General features: G+C 51.5%; 1 protein-coding gene across 4 annotated transcripts in view; it reads right to left on the bottom strand.

The window, feature by feature from the left end:
- The window catches only part of COL8A2 (collagen type VIII alpha 2 chain), a 175,349-nt gene that overhangs the window by 23,824 nt on the left and 130,430 nt on the right, over window positions 1-21,095 (bottom strand). For all 4 annotated transcript variants that reach the window (XM_019512200.1, XM_019512199.1, XM_019512201.1 and 1 more), the window contains one exon: window positions 2,481-2,659. In XM_019512200.1, coding sequence (XP_019367745.1) covers window positions 2,481-2,637 — 157 coding nt within the window. In that variant the 5' untranslated portion in view covers window positions 2,638-2,659. The remainder of the gene's footprint in view (window positions 1-2,480; window positions 2,660-21,095) is intronic.

Here is a 21,095-nt window from a genome sequence, read left to right as displayed (position 1 = left end):
AGGTGTGACCGTGTGGCCCCCACCACACTGGCCCAGGAGGGGCCCTATATCAGCCCTAATGCCACTGCTGAGTCCAGTGTAGGAAGGAGAGGGCCAAGCTAACAACCAGGTGCTTTGCGCTTCATTTCCTATAGACAGCTGCTCATGGGGGAGCTCAGCCCTCTGCCCAGCAGAGCTGCGGGGACCAGGCTCTGCTGTCAGTGTGGGACCAGCATCTCAGGAGGGAGAAACCCTGCCGGGAGGGGGGCATATCCATCCAACTGTGTGCAGGGCTGGCTTGGGGGGTGGAGACCCTGCCTGCTGGCAAGAGGCATCTTCTGAAGCCCCATTTTGCTACAAGCACATCCCTGCCCTGTGTAGCTTCTGGTCTGCAGAGAAAAGGAGGAAATGGAGTAAAGTGACTTGTTCCCAATCACCCAGCAGGTCAGCGGCAAAGGTGGGGGCTGGTCTCCCGGGTCCCAGGACACTGCCTTACCCACTGGCCTGCACTACTTGTCAGGTATGCAAATGATGTTCCCCTCATCTACATCAGCCCCACACGCATGAGCTATTTCCACAGGACTGTTCACCCAAAGCAGGGGGGTTTGCTGCTAAGGAGGAAGCTGCCAGCCCTCAATAGGCCCATTTCTATTCACTCACAAAGGGCTTGGCCCCTTATAGATGAACCGAACACCTGCCTGATGCCCGCAAGAGTATGGGCAGGGGCAAGTGAATGCCCTGGGCAGTGGTACTGCATACCACAGCAGAGACAGCAGCTGCCACTGGCCCCACCATAGGCTCCTTTCCTTGGTGGGGCCATCCGCGCATCCGTGCTTCCTGGGCTCTGCATCTCCAGAGCAGCGCTGGGAAGACATGGAGCACAGGTGGGCAAGGGGACCCCAGACAGCCACAGGAGCCTGGGGACTGGGGGACGGCATGCAGAAGGAAATGCCAAGCAGCCCCGGTGAAAGGTGGAAAGCAGCTCAGGTAGCTTTCCCCCCTGCAGGGGAATCGTCCTGAGGATACAGCCCCCTAGGCTGTGGCTGCAGGTGCACTGCCGATTGGCGCAGCAGGTTTCATGAGAGAGGACAGGGAGCAGCATGGGGCAATCCCCTGCATCCAGCCCTGCGCAGGGCGTGTGAGCAGCATCTGATGGAGGTTCACATGTCCAGTGGGCACTGTTGGAGAGGCTTAGAGGACCAGAACCTCTCCACACAAGAGATTACGTGAGAAGTTTTCTCCTGGGTTCAATCAGATGATGCCTTCCTTAAAACTCATTGCCTTCCATCAGGACATAGGCTTATAGGGAAGTGTTCTCCCAAGCTGACCCTTGTGACCACCAGCTCATGCTCTGGTCCACGTGTTTAGTGATTCAGAGAAAGTTTTGGTACATCCCGAGGTGTGGACAAGATTATTAAATGCACACTATGGGCATGCCATGGCCTATGGCTTTTACCCTTGAAATCATAGATTCAGCAGGTTGGAAAGGACCTCAAGGATCATCTGATCCGGCTCCCTGCAGGAAGAGAGGAATGCTATCCCTACATCATCGCTCTCAACTGCCTCCTCTTGAAAGCCTCCAGTGAAGGAGGTTCTGCAGCTTCCCTGAACAATTCATCCCACTACCTCACCCTTCTGACAGCACGGGAGATTTTCCCGAGACCTAACCTAAATATGACGTTTACCAGCAGCCAACCTTAGTTTCATGAATGAGTCTGCAGCTGATTTATATATGGCTCATGCAAGCAACAGTTTCTCAGCCTGTTGGAATAAGAGGCACTCACCCATGGCAATTCGTCTGGAATACATATGCAAGTTGTAGCATAAAGCCTGCAAATGCAAAGCCCCCTCCCAGGCTTAGCAGCAGAAAGAAGGGGTCCCATCCAGTCGATACTGATTTGCATTCACATTAGAAATGAGAGCTGAATGTCACTGTGGAATTGGGGAACTAAAAACAAATGAGCTGGCAAAAGGAGATCCCAATGTCTCTGCAACATATTGCAGACCCTAAGTGTCCCTGAATGCCAAAGCTCTCCAGGCCAGCTACCCCAGCAGCACACAAAAAAGTGATCAGGAGCAAGTTTTTTTCAATTTTGGGGAATAAAGCAATGACAAGGCGTTGTGCTCAGCAGTGATCCCAGTGAAGACCAAATCTACCTTTCTCTCCGCAGCAAGAGACCCTGAATAGTCTTTGACCTGCCTGGGGCGCTCATCTGTAGCCGGAGCAGAGAAGGATGGTTCAGGATTATCCTCTTCCCTGACTGCATCTGAGGGGCTGTATCTATTTCATACTGTGCTAGTGAATATGGACAAGGACACTGTACCACAGGAAGAGGGAGGTGGTAGGTCATGCATGCTTGTGGAGCACGAGAGCATTAAACAGGAGGAGACGTTTTGCACCATTCCAATGGCTCTGCCCTTCTCCGTGCTCCCAAAGCAAACTCTTTACTCCATGCTGCCTTTAAAAGCCCTAGCATGTTGTGCTTCAATGTGCTCCTTACCTAGATATTGTCCCTTGCCTTCCCGGAACGGGGGTCCCACAGGCCCTTTCACCATGGGTTGCATGTATTTCACTTGAGCGTAGCCTGCTGCTCCTCCTCCAGACACTGAGTGGATCCCAGCTACAAGCAGCAGCAATGAGACAGCTTCTGAGAGCATCCTGGCTTCGCTGCTAGGCTTTCTGTGGACAAAAAAGGACAGCCAGGTTAGGGAAACATGGGAGCTGCTGCTTTTTGCCTCCGAGTCCCATAAAAGTTCATGAATAAATATCAGCTTGACTGGAGGACAGAGACAAGTGAGTTCTGAGTCCGTGTTGCAATTCTCAGTTTGCCAGGACACATGTACCCTTCCACCCTTCGGATAACATGGCAATGAGCATGCTACCAGAGCCCAGCAGATTATACTGCTTGCTCATAAACACCAAGGGCTAGGTCTACCATTGCCCAATACCATGTGCAATCCCTTGCCCTGTGAATATGGCAGTAAAAGTTCAGGATCTGACCTGCATGTTTGCAGGATCTGAGATGCTCCCTATCACCAGCCCGAGTCAGTGAAGCAATGCCATGCAGGCTAAGGTGACCAACTGGGCATACCCCAGGGAAGGCTCAGGACTCAAAAGGGCAGACAGCTGTGCCTCCCTTTGTCCCCTGCTGCTTCCCATCACATTTCCCTCCTACCCCCAAGATAGGTACAGATGGCCAAGCTGTGCTTAGAGGGCTGCTGCTGACCATCAGAGAGGACTATCAGGTCATACAGTACTGATTGCTAAGTGTCCATTCTGTACGGAAGGAGCTGTTATCCTCTGCGGGCTACAGTAAGAGAAAAAATAATTGACTGTGCACAGCAATAAAGCGAAATGTTTTGGTGAATGCCTGGTTCAGGACACAGTGGTATATATTTAGCCAGAAAAGCTGATAAGCATGGAGGCAGGTTCTGCCACAGACTTGTTGTGTGACCCCCAAATACATCACCTCACTTCTCGGGGCTCCGACTCCCTCTCCGTACACTGTGGATAACAACCCTGTTGAAACTATAAGGCCTTTGTGCGACTCTGACTCATAGGCCCATTGCCTGGCTGAAGGGGGCCTTGATCGTGGCCGGGTCGTCTAGGTAATATGGTAATATTATTAATACAGAATAATAAGGTATCTAATATATGGTTTCAAAGCTGCCCAAACGAATGTTCATCCCAGGTAAATTATACCCAGGTTGTAAACTTCCATGAATAATTATTCTTTATCTATCCATCTATGGAGATGAATTCTTTATACGTATAAAGAATTCTTATTCATGGAAGTTTATAAACCAGGAATAATTTATGTGAGGTGAACAATCATCTCATTCAACTATATATAAAATTATTTGTTTCTTCGTCAGGGGCCTATACAGGCTATAAGTTTATCAAGGGAGGACAACAGATGCACTGTTTACCAGAGTGCCCCTAGGAGTAATTAGGAATAATGGGTGCAAACTAGTGGAGAGTAGATTTAGGTTAGACATTAGGAAGCAAGTTTTTATAATCTGGAATGGGCTTCCAAGAGAGGTGGTGCTATCACCTGACTTGGAGGTCTTCAAGAGGAGGCTTGATAGTCACCTGGCTGGGGTCGTCTGACCTCGGTCCTCTTTCCTGCCAGGGGCAGGGGGTCGGACACGACAATTCTTTGTGGTCCCTTCTGACTCTACAATCTATGAAATAAATACACGTGTGTGTGCGCGCGTGTGTGTATATCCATACACACGTACACATATGGACACACACACCAAGGAAAGAAGCCTATGGCAGGGCCAGTGGCAGCTGCTGTCTCTGCTGTGGTATGCATATTGTATATATAAAGTCATATTGTCTATATAGAAATATAAAGGCAGGGAGGAAAAAAGCTCTCCTGAGCTGAGAGTTGTTGTCATATCTCTCGAATGAACAGGATTTCCTCTAACAAAAAACGTGTGCGCTTTGGAGTTGGCTCTCGAAAAGACTTCAGGTTCCAAGTCCGGGCCTCACTCCGTGATTGAAACCTTAGAGGCGCTGAGCTCTGTTTGCTCTCAGACTGGGGAGTGGGTTCACGAACGCCTGTAGCTTTTGGCGGCCAGCAGCTTGAAAAATGAAATGTCAGAAATGAATTCCCACTCCAAGGTTTGCCAGTGCTAGTAGCTCTCCGCTGCGGTGCTTTTTAAACAGCAACAGGAGTTTGTTTGGTCAAGTACTTATGAGAACCTTTGATTGCGAAAGCATAGGAGGTTACGCTGCGATGGAAGACCAGACTCTGCCTTAAGTGCCTGTTTATATAAAATAAATACCCTCTATAAATATATCTTTCCTCTAGCAACATTTTCCTTGCCAGCTTCGAGAACCGAGCTGCAAACAGATTGATTTGCACCAGAGAACATTTATTTTCAGAAGCTTAAATAACACGGGATGCCAAAGAGCCGGCTATTTCCACCCCCTCCCCAGCACACACACACACACCCACCAGTGAACTGCGGTTGCTATTAATAAGAATTAAGCACTTGGCCGTTCTCTGCTGGAGAAAGAATGAGCAGAACTGCTCCTCAGCTGGATTTGATCGGCATTTCCTGAATTGCTTCCATTGAAACGGCAGCAAAAAGCTGCAGCATGAAAAAAACCCCAAAACAAAATTAAACAAACAAAAAAATCAAAATAAAATAAAAGGAAGAAAGAGGGGAGGGGTGGGGAGAGAAAAAACCCAGCAGGGAACTGATTCTGATGCTACAAACTCTTGGCAAAGCCATCGGATGTCTCTAGCAAAGACACCGAGCCATGAACCACTCTTCTTCCCCCCCAACAAATGTTTATGAAGTCTTCTTTTATACTCGAGGACAGCACTCCTGCAACTACGCAGCAGCTCGGCGGCGAGCGGAGTACAGCGTTCCAACCGTCTGAGGTAAAGGATTTGTCTTGGCTGCCTCCTTTGGACTTCCATGTTTCCACTCCACCTTCTTCCATCCCCAGCCGAGGAAATGGCTCCTTGCAAAGAGAAGGCCAGATCTGATGGGGAGCAAACTAGCACGGCAGCTTGTTCAAGTGCCTGGAGAGCGTGAAGGAGGGGATTTGCTCTTCTTTGCACCAGGGTCAGAGGCAGGTGGAAATTAGAGTCCTGACTTGCCTGGCAAGGGCTTAGTGGGCCAGTCAGATGGGGCTGCTTTAACAGTGAGAGTGGTCTAGTGCAGTGGTTCTCAAACTTGTTCCAGGACCTATTTGGCAACATCCATGGTCGGTCCCAACCCAGTGCCCCTCACTCCCAACACACTGCCCCCCACCCCAGGCCCCAGCCCCGCAGTGTGTGGGGCAGGGGGAGCCCCAAGCAGCCCCTTGCAGGCTGGAGCTCTGCCATCCTGCAGGGGAAAAGCCGCGGTTTTCCACGTTTTTCTGCTTTTAAGGAGAGTGCATTTTTAAAGTTTGTTCCCAGCCCTTTCATATATTCTTGCAACCTGCTTTTTGGGTTGAGAAACGCTGGTTGAGTGGTTAAAGGCCATGTGTAGGGTTGTGAAGATGGGGGTTCTCGCTCTAGCTCCATGTCACTCGCTCACGGTGTGAGGATGGGTTCCCCTCTCTAGAGACAGCTGACAGTGCTACATCTGAGATTGGGTATGCGGCTTAATTAACTTAAGTCACTGAAGTGCGTTGAGATTTTCACAGGAAAGTACTAGAGCAGTGCACAGTAATGTGACCAGTAGGCAATAATACCTGAGCTCAGAGGCAATCAACTACAATGACAATGAAGCCAGAAAAGTGCTTAGCCCAGTGCCGTGAGATAAGCTGGGGTCCTGAGCAGTGCCCAGAGGGACAAACAAGCTATCCCGAAGGGGTGTCCCACATGCCAGGCCAATGATGACAGCGAACACCAGTGCACCTAGACTTGGGCAGCTTGACAGAGGTGTTTCCTGATGCTCCTATCTGCTTCGTGCACGGCAGTATTTTTAGTCCTTTTGCTGGAGGGGTGCAGCCTGCTGAGAAGTTGCTCAGTCTTGCTCCCAGCTTCACCTATGCCTTGGTAAGCATAACACAGCCAGCAGGGTAACGGGTCCTGTCCTTCAGACCATTGGGGCAGACGAGGCTCTGCTCTACGGCACCTCTGCTCAGGCTGCTGAAGGATCGTTTTTGGCGGCAGAAAGGGTTCGAACCTGCACGAATGCCGAGAGCCACCAGTCAATCAATGGGGAGCATGCAGCACCTCGCCTGGTCCCTGGTTAACTGGAACTTGAGGACACCCGGCTCCAGATGAGGGCAGGACTGCAAAGGAGCGGAGCTGACAAGCCAAGTTAAGGATCCTCTCCAAGGAAAGGAATTAAAAATAAAGACGAGAGGCAGACGACCTGACACGGGGGCCGGGAGTGTGGTGGGATGTTGGACTGCAGCGTGCCCTGCCCTCTTAATGAAAAGTTTCCAGAGAATGCAAGATAAAAGCCTCCAGCCTCCTTCATCCAGGGTCAGAGCCAGCAGGGATCAAAATCTCTCTTCTGACCGAATCCCCAGAGAGCTATCCAGGGTTATTTCCCATCTGTTGAGCTTGTGGGACAGAGGTGCTTAAGTGCAAACAAGGGCTGGCTGCATTCAATGAGGTGACCTATGTCACAAGGCTGTAATCGAGGAAACTATTACACAGCCCGGGAGAGGCGTTTCCTGGAAAAACATCAAGGCAAAGCTCCAAGGGATGAAATTGTTTTGCGCATCTAAACCTTGGGTTAGAAATTTAAAATGGGAGCTCGGAGTCGGCTGATCCGCTGAGCGCTGCTCACGTACCGCTGAAACCATCTCTCCTAGGAAAAGCTGCGCTTGCCTCTCAGAGCTGCTCGGCCTCTTCCACACTGCCCATTTTTGATGACTCCTGAAAGCAGGATCACTTTTACCAAGCTGTTCAGCTAAGGGAAGGAGGAGGAGGAGGAGGAGATGTATAGCAGGGTTGTGGGAGACAGGATACTCAACCCGCGGTATGACCTGAGAGAGGTCATGCCCCAGGCCTCAGTTTCCACATCTGTAAAATGGAGATCAAGACTAAATCTGGACAAATTGATTTTAGTCAAATTTCCAGAGCCCTTCGAATTTGTGACCTTCAAATTTGTGACCACTCCCATAGCCAGAAGGGAGATTGGGGTGGGGGGGAGAATCAGCAATATTTAGTTTTCACAAGAAATTCCCACAACTATTTTTGGTTGCAAGGGTGTAAAATTCTCAGCCCACGCTAAGAATGACACTTCCTTTCCTATGGAAGATCATTTCAGACTACACATAAGGAAAAACTTCTTTACAAGGTGAGTACCGAGGGTCTGGAACAGGCTGTCCCCAGAGGTGGTAGTTGCCCACCCTGGCCCTTCCAGCCCCGAACAGCTATGAAAGCCCCCAGTGAACTACAGAACAGGGCTGAGGTGCAGTGCATTATATACATTTGCTTCTTTCCACCTGTGAACTCATCCTTCTTGGTTGCTGATGTCCCGATTATCCCGACAGCCAGCTTGGTATAGGGGCAGCAGAAAAAACACAGTCTGTGGAGCCCACATTGAAGTGAAGAGGAGTACCTCAACAACAGCAATGAGCTCCACATATGAGTGAGCCAAGCAGGACAGATCAACCCCCAGGCGGATGGTGGCTCGGATGAGATCCTGCTGTATAAGGGAGCAGCACAAGGGTCACATCCTGGCCTGGGGCTGCCCTCTCTCTTCAGGGACCACATCTGGGGCAGAAGCTCAGCTGGCCTAAATCCCACGGCAGTCAATGAAACAGCTACCGCTGTCTTCGGTGTGGGGCACCAAAGATGGGGGGAAAGGAGAAGAGAAAAGGGCAATGACTACTGGGAGTGAATCCAAGGCAAATAGATGCAAAAGCACAGCTCTGAGCTGGGTTGCAAACACCATAATGTGCAGGAGACCCTACACACAAGGAAGGGCAGAGCAGGGTTATTGATTGAAGTGGGGTGCAGCAAGGAGTCAGGGGATGAACTCAAGAGTAGGCTGAGCATCTAAAAAACTTCCCCCCAGCAGCGGAGGACTTTCTCAAGCAAAGGGGTAGAGACCCCTTTTCTCTGGATAGGGCACACCAGCTAGGAGAAACCACCGAGGAATACCCCAGAGGACAGCATCCACCTGCAGCCTACCAGTTCCAATTTCATCTCTCCCTTCGCCGAGTCTCAGGATCGGAGACAGGACCCGCAGGTGGGATGACTTTGGATGGGACAGAGTCATGCAGGCCAAGGAGTGGAGTGGGGATATTTTCCTGAGGGTACCCTTGAGATGCATCACCCCAGCTCTGGGGAAGAGGCCGAGAATCCCCTTAGTTTCTCCATTCAGGGAGACGGGGTCTGACTTCGGCAGGCTTAGGAGAGGGGGTCACGTGCTTGGGTAGGCAGAAAGCTGGGCTCGACTTCCATCTCTGCCCCTGACTGCGGCTCAGACCTCCCTCCTGCCCTTTGTCTATCATCCCTGTTTAGAGGATAAGGTTTTCACAAGAGGTTATGCCTCTGTGCATGTGTCTGATACACCTAAACCACAGTAGAGTTGCTACTGCGATACCCATCTCAGAGAGCTGCAGCGGCACAAACAGTGCGTGAGAAAGTCTCAGATCCTTGGATCCTCTTTCCAGCCTCTTGTGGCCCTTTGCCCACTCCTGCGGGGCACAAGAAGCCATCACTGCTGGTTTCTCGGTCTCTTATTCACATCTTTGAGGAGGAGAGTGCGTCTCATCCCCCTGTGCACCACACCATTGGCTCTCAACCTTTTTAGACTTAAGGCAACCCCATGCTAGACTCAAGTAAACCCTCAGAAAATGCAAGTGCCAGCTCTTGACTTTCACTTGTTTTTTGACTATGGCCATTTGTAGATATGCTCAGCATTTTCTAAACTATCTGAACTGATTTGCATCACACAGTTCAAATCACAATTTCAATGTGAATTAAGGGTTCATAGATGATCATTAACCATCAGCACTAGCTATACATAGTCTATACACTTGACAGCCCCTTAACCAAGATTGGAAGTAATTAGGAGGTGATAATAATAAGCCTGTTTAAGCACAGCTGCATTGTTGCAATTATCTAAAGTGCTGTTCCAAAAGCAGTAACTGCCCTGATAGGTAGGGTGAGGTGGTGTTGGCACATCCAACCTCATAAAAGTATTACAGCACTTTGTGCCCCATAGCCTCTGCTGTGTTGCAAAAACCCAGTCGAGTTTCCCTTGTGGGGGCTGATATTTGCAGCACTTATCTGGAGTTCTTAAGGACAGTTTTTCCTAAAAGCAAAGCCATATATACATGTTAATAAATACAGTTTAAAATTGCCTAATGTGGACTGCCCTAGTCTGCATTAACTTTAATCCTCATTCAGTGAGGATTAGTTAATTTGGACTGGAACCAATTTTAATGTCAGACTACAGACATCCATGTGTATATAGTGATGGTTGTAGTCTCAATTAAACCTAGAAAAACGTAACATCTGTAAAGGCCTGGCAGACCAATTCTTCTGTTGCCAAGATCTCAGAAAGCTCACAACAGGTCAGGATGTTTTTGACACTACAGATTCCTATTTGAAGTCTCTGGGTTTCTCTTGTGAATCATGTGAGTGTTTGCAACACACCAGAGCTAATATTGTACAGAACTCTTTGAATGGGCTCGTGCACCCTGGGGTGCCCCAGCACCTGGGTTGAAAAGTCACTGTGCTATGCCATTACCTAGCCTCAGACTTATTTCTCATTCTCCCAGAGCTCCAAATCTTTTGCTTTAAACCAGAACGGCGATGCAGTTCGGAGCTTGCAGCTGCACAAGGGCTCTGGGGTTTGGCCTACGTCAAGTGCATAGTTTTTTTCCATCCTCAGACTGAACCATGGGCAAGAACCCAAGCTGGGAGCATTGGAGCCAAAGGAACGCCCAGCTCTGCCCGAGGTCATCGCTGTTGTTATTATTTTTGCCTTTCAGTGGATCTGGACCAAAGAGACCAGAGAATTCAAAATGCAGAAAACTCAGAGCTGCGGCTTTACCTGCAGGCAAACACAGGGGGCTGTTACCAGCCTCTAAGGCTGGCACACAATGCAGCCTGCCCGGAGCAACTGGCTGAATAGGTGGGGGGCATCCATCACCCGTAGTTGGGAAGCAAAGACACAGAGCTGTCAAGAAGCCCTCTGAAGCTGACAGCTCTCATTATTGCACTTACAAAACAGGCAAGAAAAATGAGCTTCTCTGGAGCCGGCTCCCAAGGCTCCCACATGCTGCGCTCCCAGAGCACCGGGGCTGTGCCCAGCCAATGGGAGGCTTGAGAACGGGGGGCCCTCACCATGCAAACTGACAGTTGTTCAACCCACACAAAAGTATGGCACAGCTGTGGCATCCATTGGCAATCTCCTGGCTGATGATAAGAAATTATTTGCTGCTTGAGCCTGCTGGCAAACGAGAAGCCGCTCCTTTGGGTCTCACCTTGCATTATAGGGAGAGGGCTGTACAATCGAGACGCTCCAAGCAATATCTGGTTGTTCCTGCCCATGCAAAGCACTCTCATTCATATCCCCTACTGTATTCTCAGTCCATTCCCCTACCCCTGAATCACCAAAAAATCCCATAGGCATTGCAAGGAAGAGGGTTTGCAATGGCCTGGCACCTACTGGCTGGTGACGTCCCACTGGAACAGCCCCATACTCTCAGACTGGAGCAGGCTGCAGGTCCAGTGGGTAGCGCTTGGTAGTGACTTCAGAAAATAGCAATTCTGGTCTCAGGTCTGCCCCTGGCTGCCCACTAACAGTAAAGTTACTTCCCTTCAGCCTTCACTCTTCCTTGTCAGTATTGCTGGCCCCATTTTATAAACCTTTCTTCATACAAGCTACTGCGCTGTAAGGCTGAAGAGCTCTGCAGAAGTGCTGAGTCTTGTTATTTCCTGCAGAGTCCATAGCTGTTGCCTTACACCATGATCCAGGACAGCAAAGGCTCTTCTGAGCAGCACAAAAAGTTTCAGCTCTCGCTCCTGGAAACCACTAGCTCCCAGAATGACATTATATGGGCAGCCTTTGATCTGGAGCAACAGATCCGGCCAAGGAATATTCCTTCGGCAAGAACAACAAGTACCCCTTGCCATCCAGCTCATACTCCAATGCCGTTGGGGGTCTCGGTGCCTGCAGGAAATGGCACTTTCAAGGTTCATTGCAAAGCCGACTATGTTGCATGTGATTTTGTGTTGCACATACACCTAAGAAAATACAAAATGGTTGTGCCAAACTAAACCCCCATGTGGGCCCATCTCTTAAGAGAACAGCATGCCTCTAGGCTTCAGGCTCGCAAGATACTGTTATAAGGGATTACTTAAAGGTGCCTTTGCTGTGCCCTGTGCTGCACAGAGAGTAAAAGCAAAGCCCTGCCCTGGAGGGTTTGCAGTCTGAAGTCCAGATGCTGAAGACTCCTTATGACACCTTTTCTCTCATCCTTTTTTGAAGAAAGGCAGAGGGAGCTGTGCAGATCATTGTGCCATATACTTTCCACCTGGGATGCAATGCTGTGAACACGTCTCAATGCACTGGGAGCCTGAGAAACCAAAGAGCCCACTGCTAGGAGGCAGAACTGACCGTGACTTTGTCTGGAGAAGGATCTGGGTGTTTGGGGACCAAATTCACAGAGCCATGGAGAAAGACTGAAGGTTTCCACTTCCTTCAAGGAATCCCTCTGGGACCGGAGAGTCTCCGCACCTTCTCCACGGGAGCGCCCAGGTCCTGGTGTTGTGGGACAGGCTGGAAAGGGGCGTATATTAGGAAGTAGCTGAGGTGTGCTCTCCTCCTCTTGCCTCTGCACCCCTTCAAGGGAGCCTCTGCAGTGCCAGGCACACTCGGGCTGCCGTAGGCTTCGGCAAGGGCCGGAGCAGCCCTTGGCTGGCCCCGAGTTCCCTCTCCTCCGTCCCAGAGCTGGCGCCACAGCCAGGAGGAGTCTGGCCTGTGATGTTTCACTCACTTTGGATGGGAGACAATGAATGCACTTGTCCAAACGCTTCTTATCGGCTGGAGCCTTCTGCCAGAACGAGGTCCCTGAGCACCTGAGAGCAGTCGGGAGCGTGCTCCGATGATACATGCTGGTCCTCAGCCTAATGGGCTGTTTCCTGTCTGCGGCTGTGTTTCTCCACAGATGAGCTGAGATGAGCTTGGATGAATGCCTCAGCCCATTCTCCTCCCGCCTGGCCTGGCTGGAGTCCTCCCCAGCTCCGCAGGACCCACCTCCGTGCGATGGGGCACGCGCGCTCGCTGCTCAGCCCGCGCCATTTGTCAAAGCTGTGGGGGGCCGGTGCGGATGCTCAGTGTTATGGGGGGGGGAGCGTTTCTGGCGGATGCTGTTGAGAGGTGACCAGCCAACAGTGCTGAGAGCTTCAAAAGCTTTTCCTGGATCCTCTTCCAGGCAGAGATCCCCCCTCTGCCTGGTGCTGCCCATCCTGTGAAATCCAACAGAGGAAACAGGCAGGGTGGCATGCAGATGGGGCAATGGCTGGCTATGGCAGGAGGGGGGCAGCATGATCATATGCAATTTCCCCAAGTGAACAAAGCCGGGGCAGTCACTCCCCTCCCTCACAGTCCCTTCGCAGGAAGGGTCACCAGTACCCCAGTCCCTTTCATACTGCCCTGAAGGGATGGGAAGCCACAAGGGGCAGCTTCACCCCCTGGCCGTGACGCTAGATAGACCTTTACAGCTGGGTGCTCTGCCGCTGGCTCCACCACTGATCTACGGCAGGCCCAGGAGTGGGCGAGCTCATGGCGCTAAACACAGATGGGTCCAGGTGGGTTTGCTGGGACCAGGAGCCCTGTTTGCACCCCCCGCATCTGCAGCAGGCGTGACAGCCAGGTGGCAAGCATCGTCAGAGTCACTTGGAAGTGTGGTGGCAGGGGGAATTAGCCTCTTGCTCCCAACAGACCCCAGGCAGAGGGCAGGGAGATAAAGCAGACAATAGTCTTTGCCAAACCTAAAGTAAAAACAACACAGGCACTTCCGGGGGAGGGGGAGGGCAAAGGGGAAAACCAAAACCTGGCTGGGCTTGCGGTTACAAGCCGGCAGCTCCGAGGCTCCCAGGATGTGGCATGTTTGGGATGACAGCCGTGTCTGAGAGCAAACTCGCAGCTTAGCAGTGCTTCTTTCTTTCTAGGCAGATTTATTTCTTTAGGAGGGGTAAGCAGGCTTGAAAGGGCAAGACACTGGGCTTCCAAATGTGTCCAGTCTTCCCTCGAGACAAAATTTCCACCAGCAAGGGCTTGGATTGCCAGAGTGGGACTGCAAACCCCCCCACCCCGGCTTGAGGACAAGGATTTGGAGAGAGTTATGACTCTATTACAGGCCTGAGTGGCTGAGCAGAGATTTCCGGACAGGCAGCAGCTAATTCTGAGATAGACGGTAGCTGAAATCAGGAGGCCTCCTGCTCCTGCTCCTGCTCCTGCAAGCGACTGACAGGATCTGCCCCTGCGTGGTGCGCTGGGCTGTACAAGGCCCCGCAGAGCCTTGCTGATAACGGGGGTGCTCGGTCATGCACCGACTCCTGTGTTGCTGCGTGTTATTTGGCAGTGAGCCTGGTCTTTAGGGTAGGATGCAGGACAAGCCAGAGCCTTGGATTCTCCTTCCAGCTTGGCTGCCGACTAAAGCCTTCTGCTCAGGAAAAATTTGCATCTGTTTAACTTAAAAATCAGCTTTAAACAGGTGCAGACTCCCATATAGACTTATTTCACAGAGTAAGGGTGTATGTCAGCAAGGCAGTTACCTGGCGCAGCAAAAGAGAAAGAAGATACCACAGTCTTTCATCTATCGGCGGGTACAAGTGTATACACGGGCAGCTATAGCAGAGCAGCTGATGTAGCAAAAGCCCTTTGTGCAGCGAGTAGGTTGTGTGCCCATGCCATAAGGAACTGGCTCTCAACCTTTTTAGACTCCAGGCAGCCTCGATAGATTGGAGGCCTCCTCCATAACTGTTGTGAATTGAGGGGCACCCTATTTCAAAAACTCATTTATTTGTTGCCGTGCTTACCTTCTTGCAGTGGTGGTGGGAAGAGAGAAACAACCAGGCAGGGAGAGCCTGAGACTGCTCTTTTCTGCTCATCTCCTCACACTTCCTCTTGCACCCTTCAAAGGATCTCATGGCACCCTGGTTGTGAATCGCTGCCCTAACAGATACCTCTAGAGCCTTTCAGTCATTTCAGGCTAGCTCAGATCTCTTCCCAATTGATTCAATGAAACCAAAGTGTACTCTTCCTTGCAACTGTGCTAATTTAGAAGCATCAGGTAAACTGGTGCAACTCCGCATGCAAAGAGACCCTATGTGCCTGTGTAGCACCTAGCACATCAGCTCCTTGATCTTGGGCAAGGTTTCAATGGGCTACCGCAAGCCAACTTTGTGAGACACGTTTGCTTCCACACTTCTTAAGAGGCTGAGCTCCTCGTCACAGTTTAAGCATTGTGCGTGTGCAAGACACCATTCCTTGTCCAGCGTGTGCCTGAAGCATGACGAGGCACCCCAGCTGCCCTGTCACCCACATCCTGTTTGTGCATCACCTCTCCTGGAAGAAGGGGTGCACAGTTCAGGCAGGGACTGTAGCAAGTCATTTTGTTGAACTGACACTAATAGATGAATAGGTAATGGGAAAGGGATTATACACTGCAAGCTCTATGAGGCAGAGACCCTTCATCAGTAGAGCATCCAGCACAGGGAACCACAGACTCAATTCTCTCCTAGATGCTTCAGCAATATACTAATAAAAATAACAATGTGTGGCCAGGTCCCCAGCTAGTGGATGGCATGTTGCATGCATCTACCAGCTACAATGGAGCAAAGGGGATGTGTGTTGCCAGCATGTTTGATTGCAGTGCCACAGATGTCTGACATCTGCTGTTAGGCAATGGGACGACTGCCATGCTGTGGCCCCAAGGCACACTATCATCCCCTGTTTTGATTAGCACAGGTCACTTCCCCCGCCACCCAGTGGCCAATGTTCTCACCTGCCACGTCTTATTGTTTACATTGTTTTGAGCCCTCCACTCAGCTGGGGAACTGTTCTTGCTAGTGCTTTCACTCCCCATTTCCCAGGATGTCACTGGTAGGCTTCATACCACTACAAGTCCAGCCAGTTGTATTGCCTTCTCTCAAGACCTACTTTAAATCACCCACCACCTCCCTCACCAGCAATATTTCCAGGCCTGGCTCACCCGCATGGCAGTCTCTTTCTTCGTCATGCCTGTGGCTTACCTGTGTCAGCCCTTTTTCTCCCCTGGCCATCAAGAATTAACCTCCAGCAGAGCTCCTGCCTCCAGGATGTCTCCAATCCAACTGCCTAACCCCCTGGCAAGGTCTCTTATATATCCCCAGAAGGAGGCGTCGCTCCTGCTTTGTGCCTACAGCCTTAAAGGTACATGATCCCTTTCTGCACAATAGGGGTAGGGGTTCCCTATTACAATGATGCTGCTTTAAAACAGTGATGATGAAGTGCCTAGATTTCAGGACGAGGGTCAAGGTAGGGATGTTTCAGGGACTGCAGGGACAGCAATTCTTTTTTAAGGGCAAGCATAATATTTGGATTTAGGCACTATATGTACATCTCTTTCTATCCTTCCCTCACCCACCCCCTCTCCTTTTCGACTTCCCTTTCATCCCCCTAGCACCCCTAAGCCTCCAGCTCTGAAACACACAGCGCTTTTGGTTACTCCTTTCAGGAAAGCAACCCCCCGCCACCAGGACACGATGTCTGAAACCACATTGCAGCACATCGACGTGATCCTCTTTCCAAAGTACCAGGAGTTGACATCAGCCCCTGCTTCCAGCGATTAATTTATGAAACTGATAAATAACCCACATGTGTTTCAACTCAGAAGAAGAAAGAGAAGAGAACGGGGCCACAGCTGAGGCAGTCTGCTGGGTTATCTTTTTCATGGCGCTCTGTCACCTATTGCACAGACCGTTACCCGTTCACCCCATCACCAGTTCCTCTCTGTTGGAAGCTGCCTCGGCCAATCAAAGGTGATAATTTACGGATTACACATGTAGCTTTACAGCCTTTCGCCCAAGTCAGGCAGGGGGAGGAGGATTTTAAACAGCTCCATATGACCACAAGGCAGGAACTCTGTTGAGAGGCATTTTCTCCTCTCCGTGTGATGGGAGTCCTGCGAGCTGCTTTCTCTGCTTTCCTGGCAGCTCAGAGAAGAGACACAGCAGCTCTTCACACAGTTCAGTTGCTCTGCATTCCTGTCGGGAACGTGGATTGCCTTTATCTCCATTACACAAAGCACACCTTGTGGGGATGAGGGCGAGCAAGTTTAAAGAGGGTGTGCATCATCAGATAGGTAGAAGCTCCAGTGCACACTTGCAAGCTCAGGGGGGCATCACATGTAACCCACACTTATACTCCACCTCCTGCCACTGGCTGGGCCACATTGATATTTATAGAGACTGGGCCCGGCTTGACACAGCTAGAGCTGAAATGCTGAGCTCAGGTAAGACAGGCTCCTGGATTTGGATGCAAAGGCCACCGATTCAATCTGTGCTGTCTCCGAGTCTCCCGCTGGCCTTGTGCTACTCACGCATGTCCTGTGCTGCACTAGATTTTAGCACAAACACTCACAGAGCTTTGAAAAGCCTGGCCCTTAGTCTGCAATTAGCAATAGAGATGGTCCCGATGTGCTCTGGACCAACAACCATGTCTGGATGTCTAAGGGCTTGGTTTATAATGCTGCCTTGCACCCTGCATCATCCAGTGACTAACTGCTTGTTAAAGCCTGGATGATGCTTCCCATTTCCAGGCACTAAGAGCAGACGGGCTTTAATGGGATGTTGATGTATCACCACTGGTAGGTGCATAGGGTCTCCTGGTTGAGATCAGGGCTCTGTTGAGCCAGGGGTTGTGCAGATACCAAGGGAAGGACAGTTTCTGTGTTGTACAGTTTATAAACTAATGAACCAGAGGGACAGCAGGTACAATAGGAAAACAGAGGCAAAGGGGGGCAAGATGACCTGCCTCAGGTTGCACAGCGGTAGAGAGCAGAGCCCAGTGGGTGCACGTGGCTGGGTACCTTTAGGACTGTTTGCAACTATGTCCCTGAAAGAAAACGGAGAGTCAAATCTCATGCTTCAGGGCACAAACTGAACGGCATCTGCAGTGCTCAGGGAGGAAATGCCTTTGCTGCAAACAGCATTCCAGAGCTAGCAAGGTACATAACAGCCCCAGCACCCCAGGTACGGGTGCAGCCCGCCGGGCGGTACTCTGCTCCCTTCTCATCTGGTAGGAGAAGAGACTAGACCTCATTTCCTGGATTGAATTTGGTCCCTGCTGCTGGAGCACCCATATTTTAAGCCCCTGAGGGCCTAGATGCCAAGCTTCCTCTTTCCTTGCCCAGGCATACTAACTGGCTATCAAGCAGGCAGATATTCACTGCTGGCGTTTCTCCGAGGCAAGCTCTGCGGAGCGGGGAGCCAGGGTCAGACATGACTTCTGGGAGCACCTCACAAGGCGAGTGCGGAGAAGCCAAGGCCTGGTCCACACTGCAAGGGCAGCCCCTGGGGCAGCGTGCACATGTGTGCGCCGACGCATCTCCAGCACCGGCTGCAAAGTCCGTACAGACAGGACGGTAACCGGTTCGCCTTTCAAGGCAGCTTCACAATCAGGTTGTCAGAGCCCTGCCCAAAGCGGGGTGGAGTGGGGGGCCCTGCCTCCACTCCCAAGCGCGCTGGCTCTGGGTGTGCGCACAGCATCTGCTGGGCAGCAATCAGAAGCAACCAGTTAACACCACTTAACAGCAGTTCTGCTAGATAATCATCACCTGCTGTTACTTCCACCAGCCAGCAAGGCCACACAGCTAATTGGGCTCAACTGGCTGCTCATAAACCACTGCACAGGTACACAGGGTTCAGTTTGAAACTAATGGGACAGAAAGCCAGGAATGCCATTAACCATGGGAGCCCTGTACAGTCAGGGCCAGAGGCTCTGGCCTAAGTCTCCTCTCCTTACGCCCACCGGATGGGAGATCTCCACAGTTAGGACACAGCCATGCAGTGACTGCCTGTAAAAGGCACCCAAGTGGTTACATCCATATTCATTCATTAGACAGACACCGCTTAGCCCCACTGAACAGTTGCTTGGGAGGATTTAGATAGGGCTGGTCCTGCCTTAAGCAGGGGGGTGGATGAGGTCTGCCCGCCCTGTTTTCGGATGCTTGGGCATATATATAGCGGTGGGGATCCAGTCATGCCACAAGTGGTGCTGAGTACTCGGGGTCTGTACCGCACAGACGCTGAAGGGCAACTGGGGGGTCGGTGGGTGACCGAGCCTCAGTAAATCTGCACCCACATAAGCCAAGAGACTGTGGCATGGCAGACGGAGCTATGCAGAGGGTATGATTGCACTCCCAGTGGGGGGACCAAGTTCGTAGCGGGTTCCTCTCCCTTAGAGTGGGATGAACTAAAACCCTAGCACCAAACTTGCCTGGATGTGAGGAGAACTGAGAGGCAGGGTTAAGGTCTGAAAGCTGTGGCCCGTTCAAACCCCAGCATAAACAAGGGTGAGCTTGGAGGTCTCATCCTGCTTCCACAGCTGCCGCACCCGTGGGCACGCGTCTCAGATAGAGGCAGGGCTCAGGCTGGAAGAGCAACGGTGGGCTGAAAGCCAGACCCGAGGTGTCCACGGAGCTGCGGGCAGGGGGAGCTCAGACTGGACTAGCAGGGGGCAGGAGGGATGGTAGGCTCGTGGCAGAGCTCCGGCACCGGTGCAAAGAGCAGCTGTGTCCGTCTGCATGAGACGACGGTACCGGCAGGGCTTGAAATAATGGCTGGGATTCAAGAGGGAGCTCTGTGGGGCAGGGACCACTAGGCTGGCCATCACAGAGGACAGTCTTGTTGTCCTCTGTCCTCTATTGATACGAAACTGGACGCCTTTATGTCCTCTATTGTTCTCTTGAAGAAAAAAGTAGAGGACATAAAGGCATCCGGTTTCGTATCAATAGAGGACAGAGTAGCAGAAGACCAGAATGTCCTCTATGATGGCCACCCTAGGGACCAGCCAGCCCATCCAGTAGGCTCCCAGTCTGTGACTGGGGCTCCTGGGCAATACTGTGATTCAAATAAACATAAGCAGCAGCAATAAATCCTCAGGGTCCAGCAGGTCTCCAGGCAGAGACCCTTAGACAGAGGCCCGACTGACAAGACTATCGCCAACCATGCTTCAGCTCCACTAACTTTACGGCCCCTAACCAAGAAGCCCAATCTGCTCTAAATGCAGTCGGCCTATGCATGCCCCCACGGCAAACATCCCATGGCCCCTGCGGCTACAGGACAGAGCTGGGGGTGAGTTATGTCCTTGTCACCAGTTCAGCCCAGGACACCATGTGCAGCTTGACCCTCGTTGGCTGCTCCTCCTGGTCCTGTGTCCTCCTGGCACTGGCTATTTCAATGCCCCAAATTCTGCTGCTGCTGAGTCCCCTGGTTTCCCTTCACTTCCTAGGGAGGGGCTGGGAGTGGGGGAAGATGGGGAGACAGCATGGTGTGGGCTGGGCGGGGGAGTAAAGGTGGATTTCGCAGCTTGGGAAAATGCTCGAGGAATGCTGTTCCTTGCACGTAGCCCACTGACCATGCCTCTCGCCAGTGCCAAAACCACTGTGGCCCCCCTAGGAAGGAGAGGGCCTCAGATGCAAAGGAGGAAACAGGGGGTCTGCAGGCGACAGGGGCAGTGGTCAGGGGAATACAAAGATTAAGGCCGGGCTGGAATGGCCAGGACTCTGCTTATGCATCCAGATTTAGGTTGCGAGAAGGGTTCGGCACGTCGGTGACGGGCAGCTTGGAAAACCTGGCCATGCACGGGAGTGGACCTCTTCTGAAAACCCAGCCCTTGAACCTTTTGGCCCCTCTGCCTCCCTCAGCAACTTAGACGGCTCAAAAAACAATGGCAGTCCCAGATCGTGGCGCAGCTGGTCCCAGGCACAAAAGCATCCCAGCGAACAAAAATGCCAAGGAACGGGCCTGTGAGTAAAGCCGAGCAAAAAGAAAAGAGAATGCAAACGGGGAGGGAGAGCGGAGGGAAATGGCTGAGGTTAGAGCCAGAGGCACATGGGTCGTACCAGGTAAGGAAAATAAATAAATAGCTGATTCAGGATTTTGCTTTCCTTTTCTTTTATTTAGCAGAACCTGTATTTTTACAGCTGCAATCCCTTAAAACGGGATCTTTTCCCCCTCAAACAAAATCCCCGTAAAATAATGTTTCATAAAAATAAGCGTTCTTCTTCTAAACCCCAAAGTCAGAAAAAAGCACGAAAATCAACCACCTCTGCCCTGATGATGCTGGTTCAAACCAACGAGAAGAGGAGCCTGTGTCTTTAAAGGGCTCCGTCGCTCGCATGTGACAAACTCCAAGATGGCGTGATGTCATCAGAGCTTACATGACACGGGGTGTGATGAAACACCGCCGCAGTGTCAGCGGCTCCTGGGGCGAAGCCCTGGCTTTGTCCCTGGGTGAGAAGCTGGGAACTTGGACCCCGCTGGTGTTTTTCTCAGTCTTGGCTCCCCGCAGCCTGTCCCCCTGGCTAGCTGGAGGTCACACATGGGCCCCCGTTCAGATTGGTACGAACAGCCATTCATAGAAATGGGCGCAAGGAAGGGAAGAAACGCGCCTGGACCTGACTGCAGGATAACAGC

The sequence above is a fragment of the Gavialis gangeticus genome, unplaced genomic scaffold (assembly GCF_001723915.1).
Source record: "Gavialis gangeticus isolate Ggan-Ray unplaced genomic scaffold, GavGan_comp1, whole genome shotgun sequence".
Lineage (NCBI taxonomy): Eukaryota > Metazoa > Chordata > Crocodylia > Gavialidae > Gavialis > Gavialis gangeticus.
This window is presented reverse-complemented; position numbering and strand designations above follow the sequence as displayed.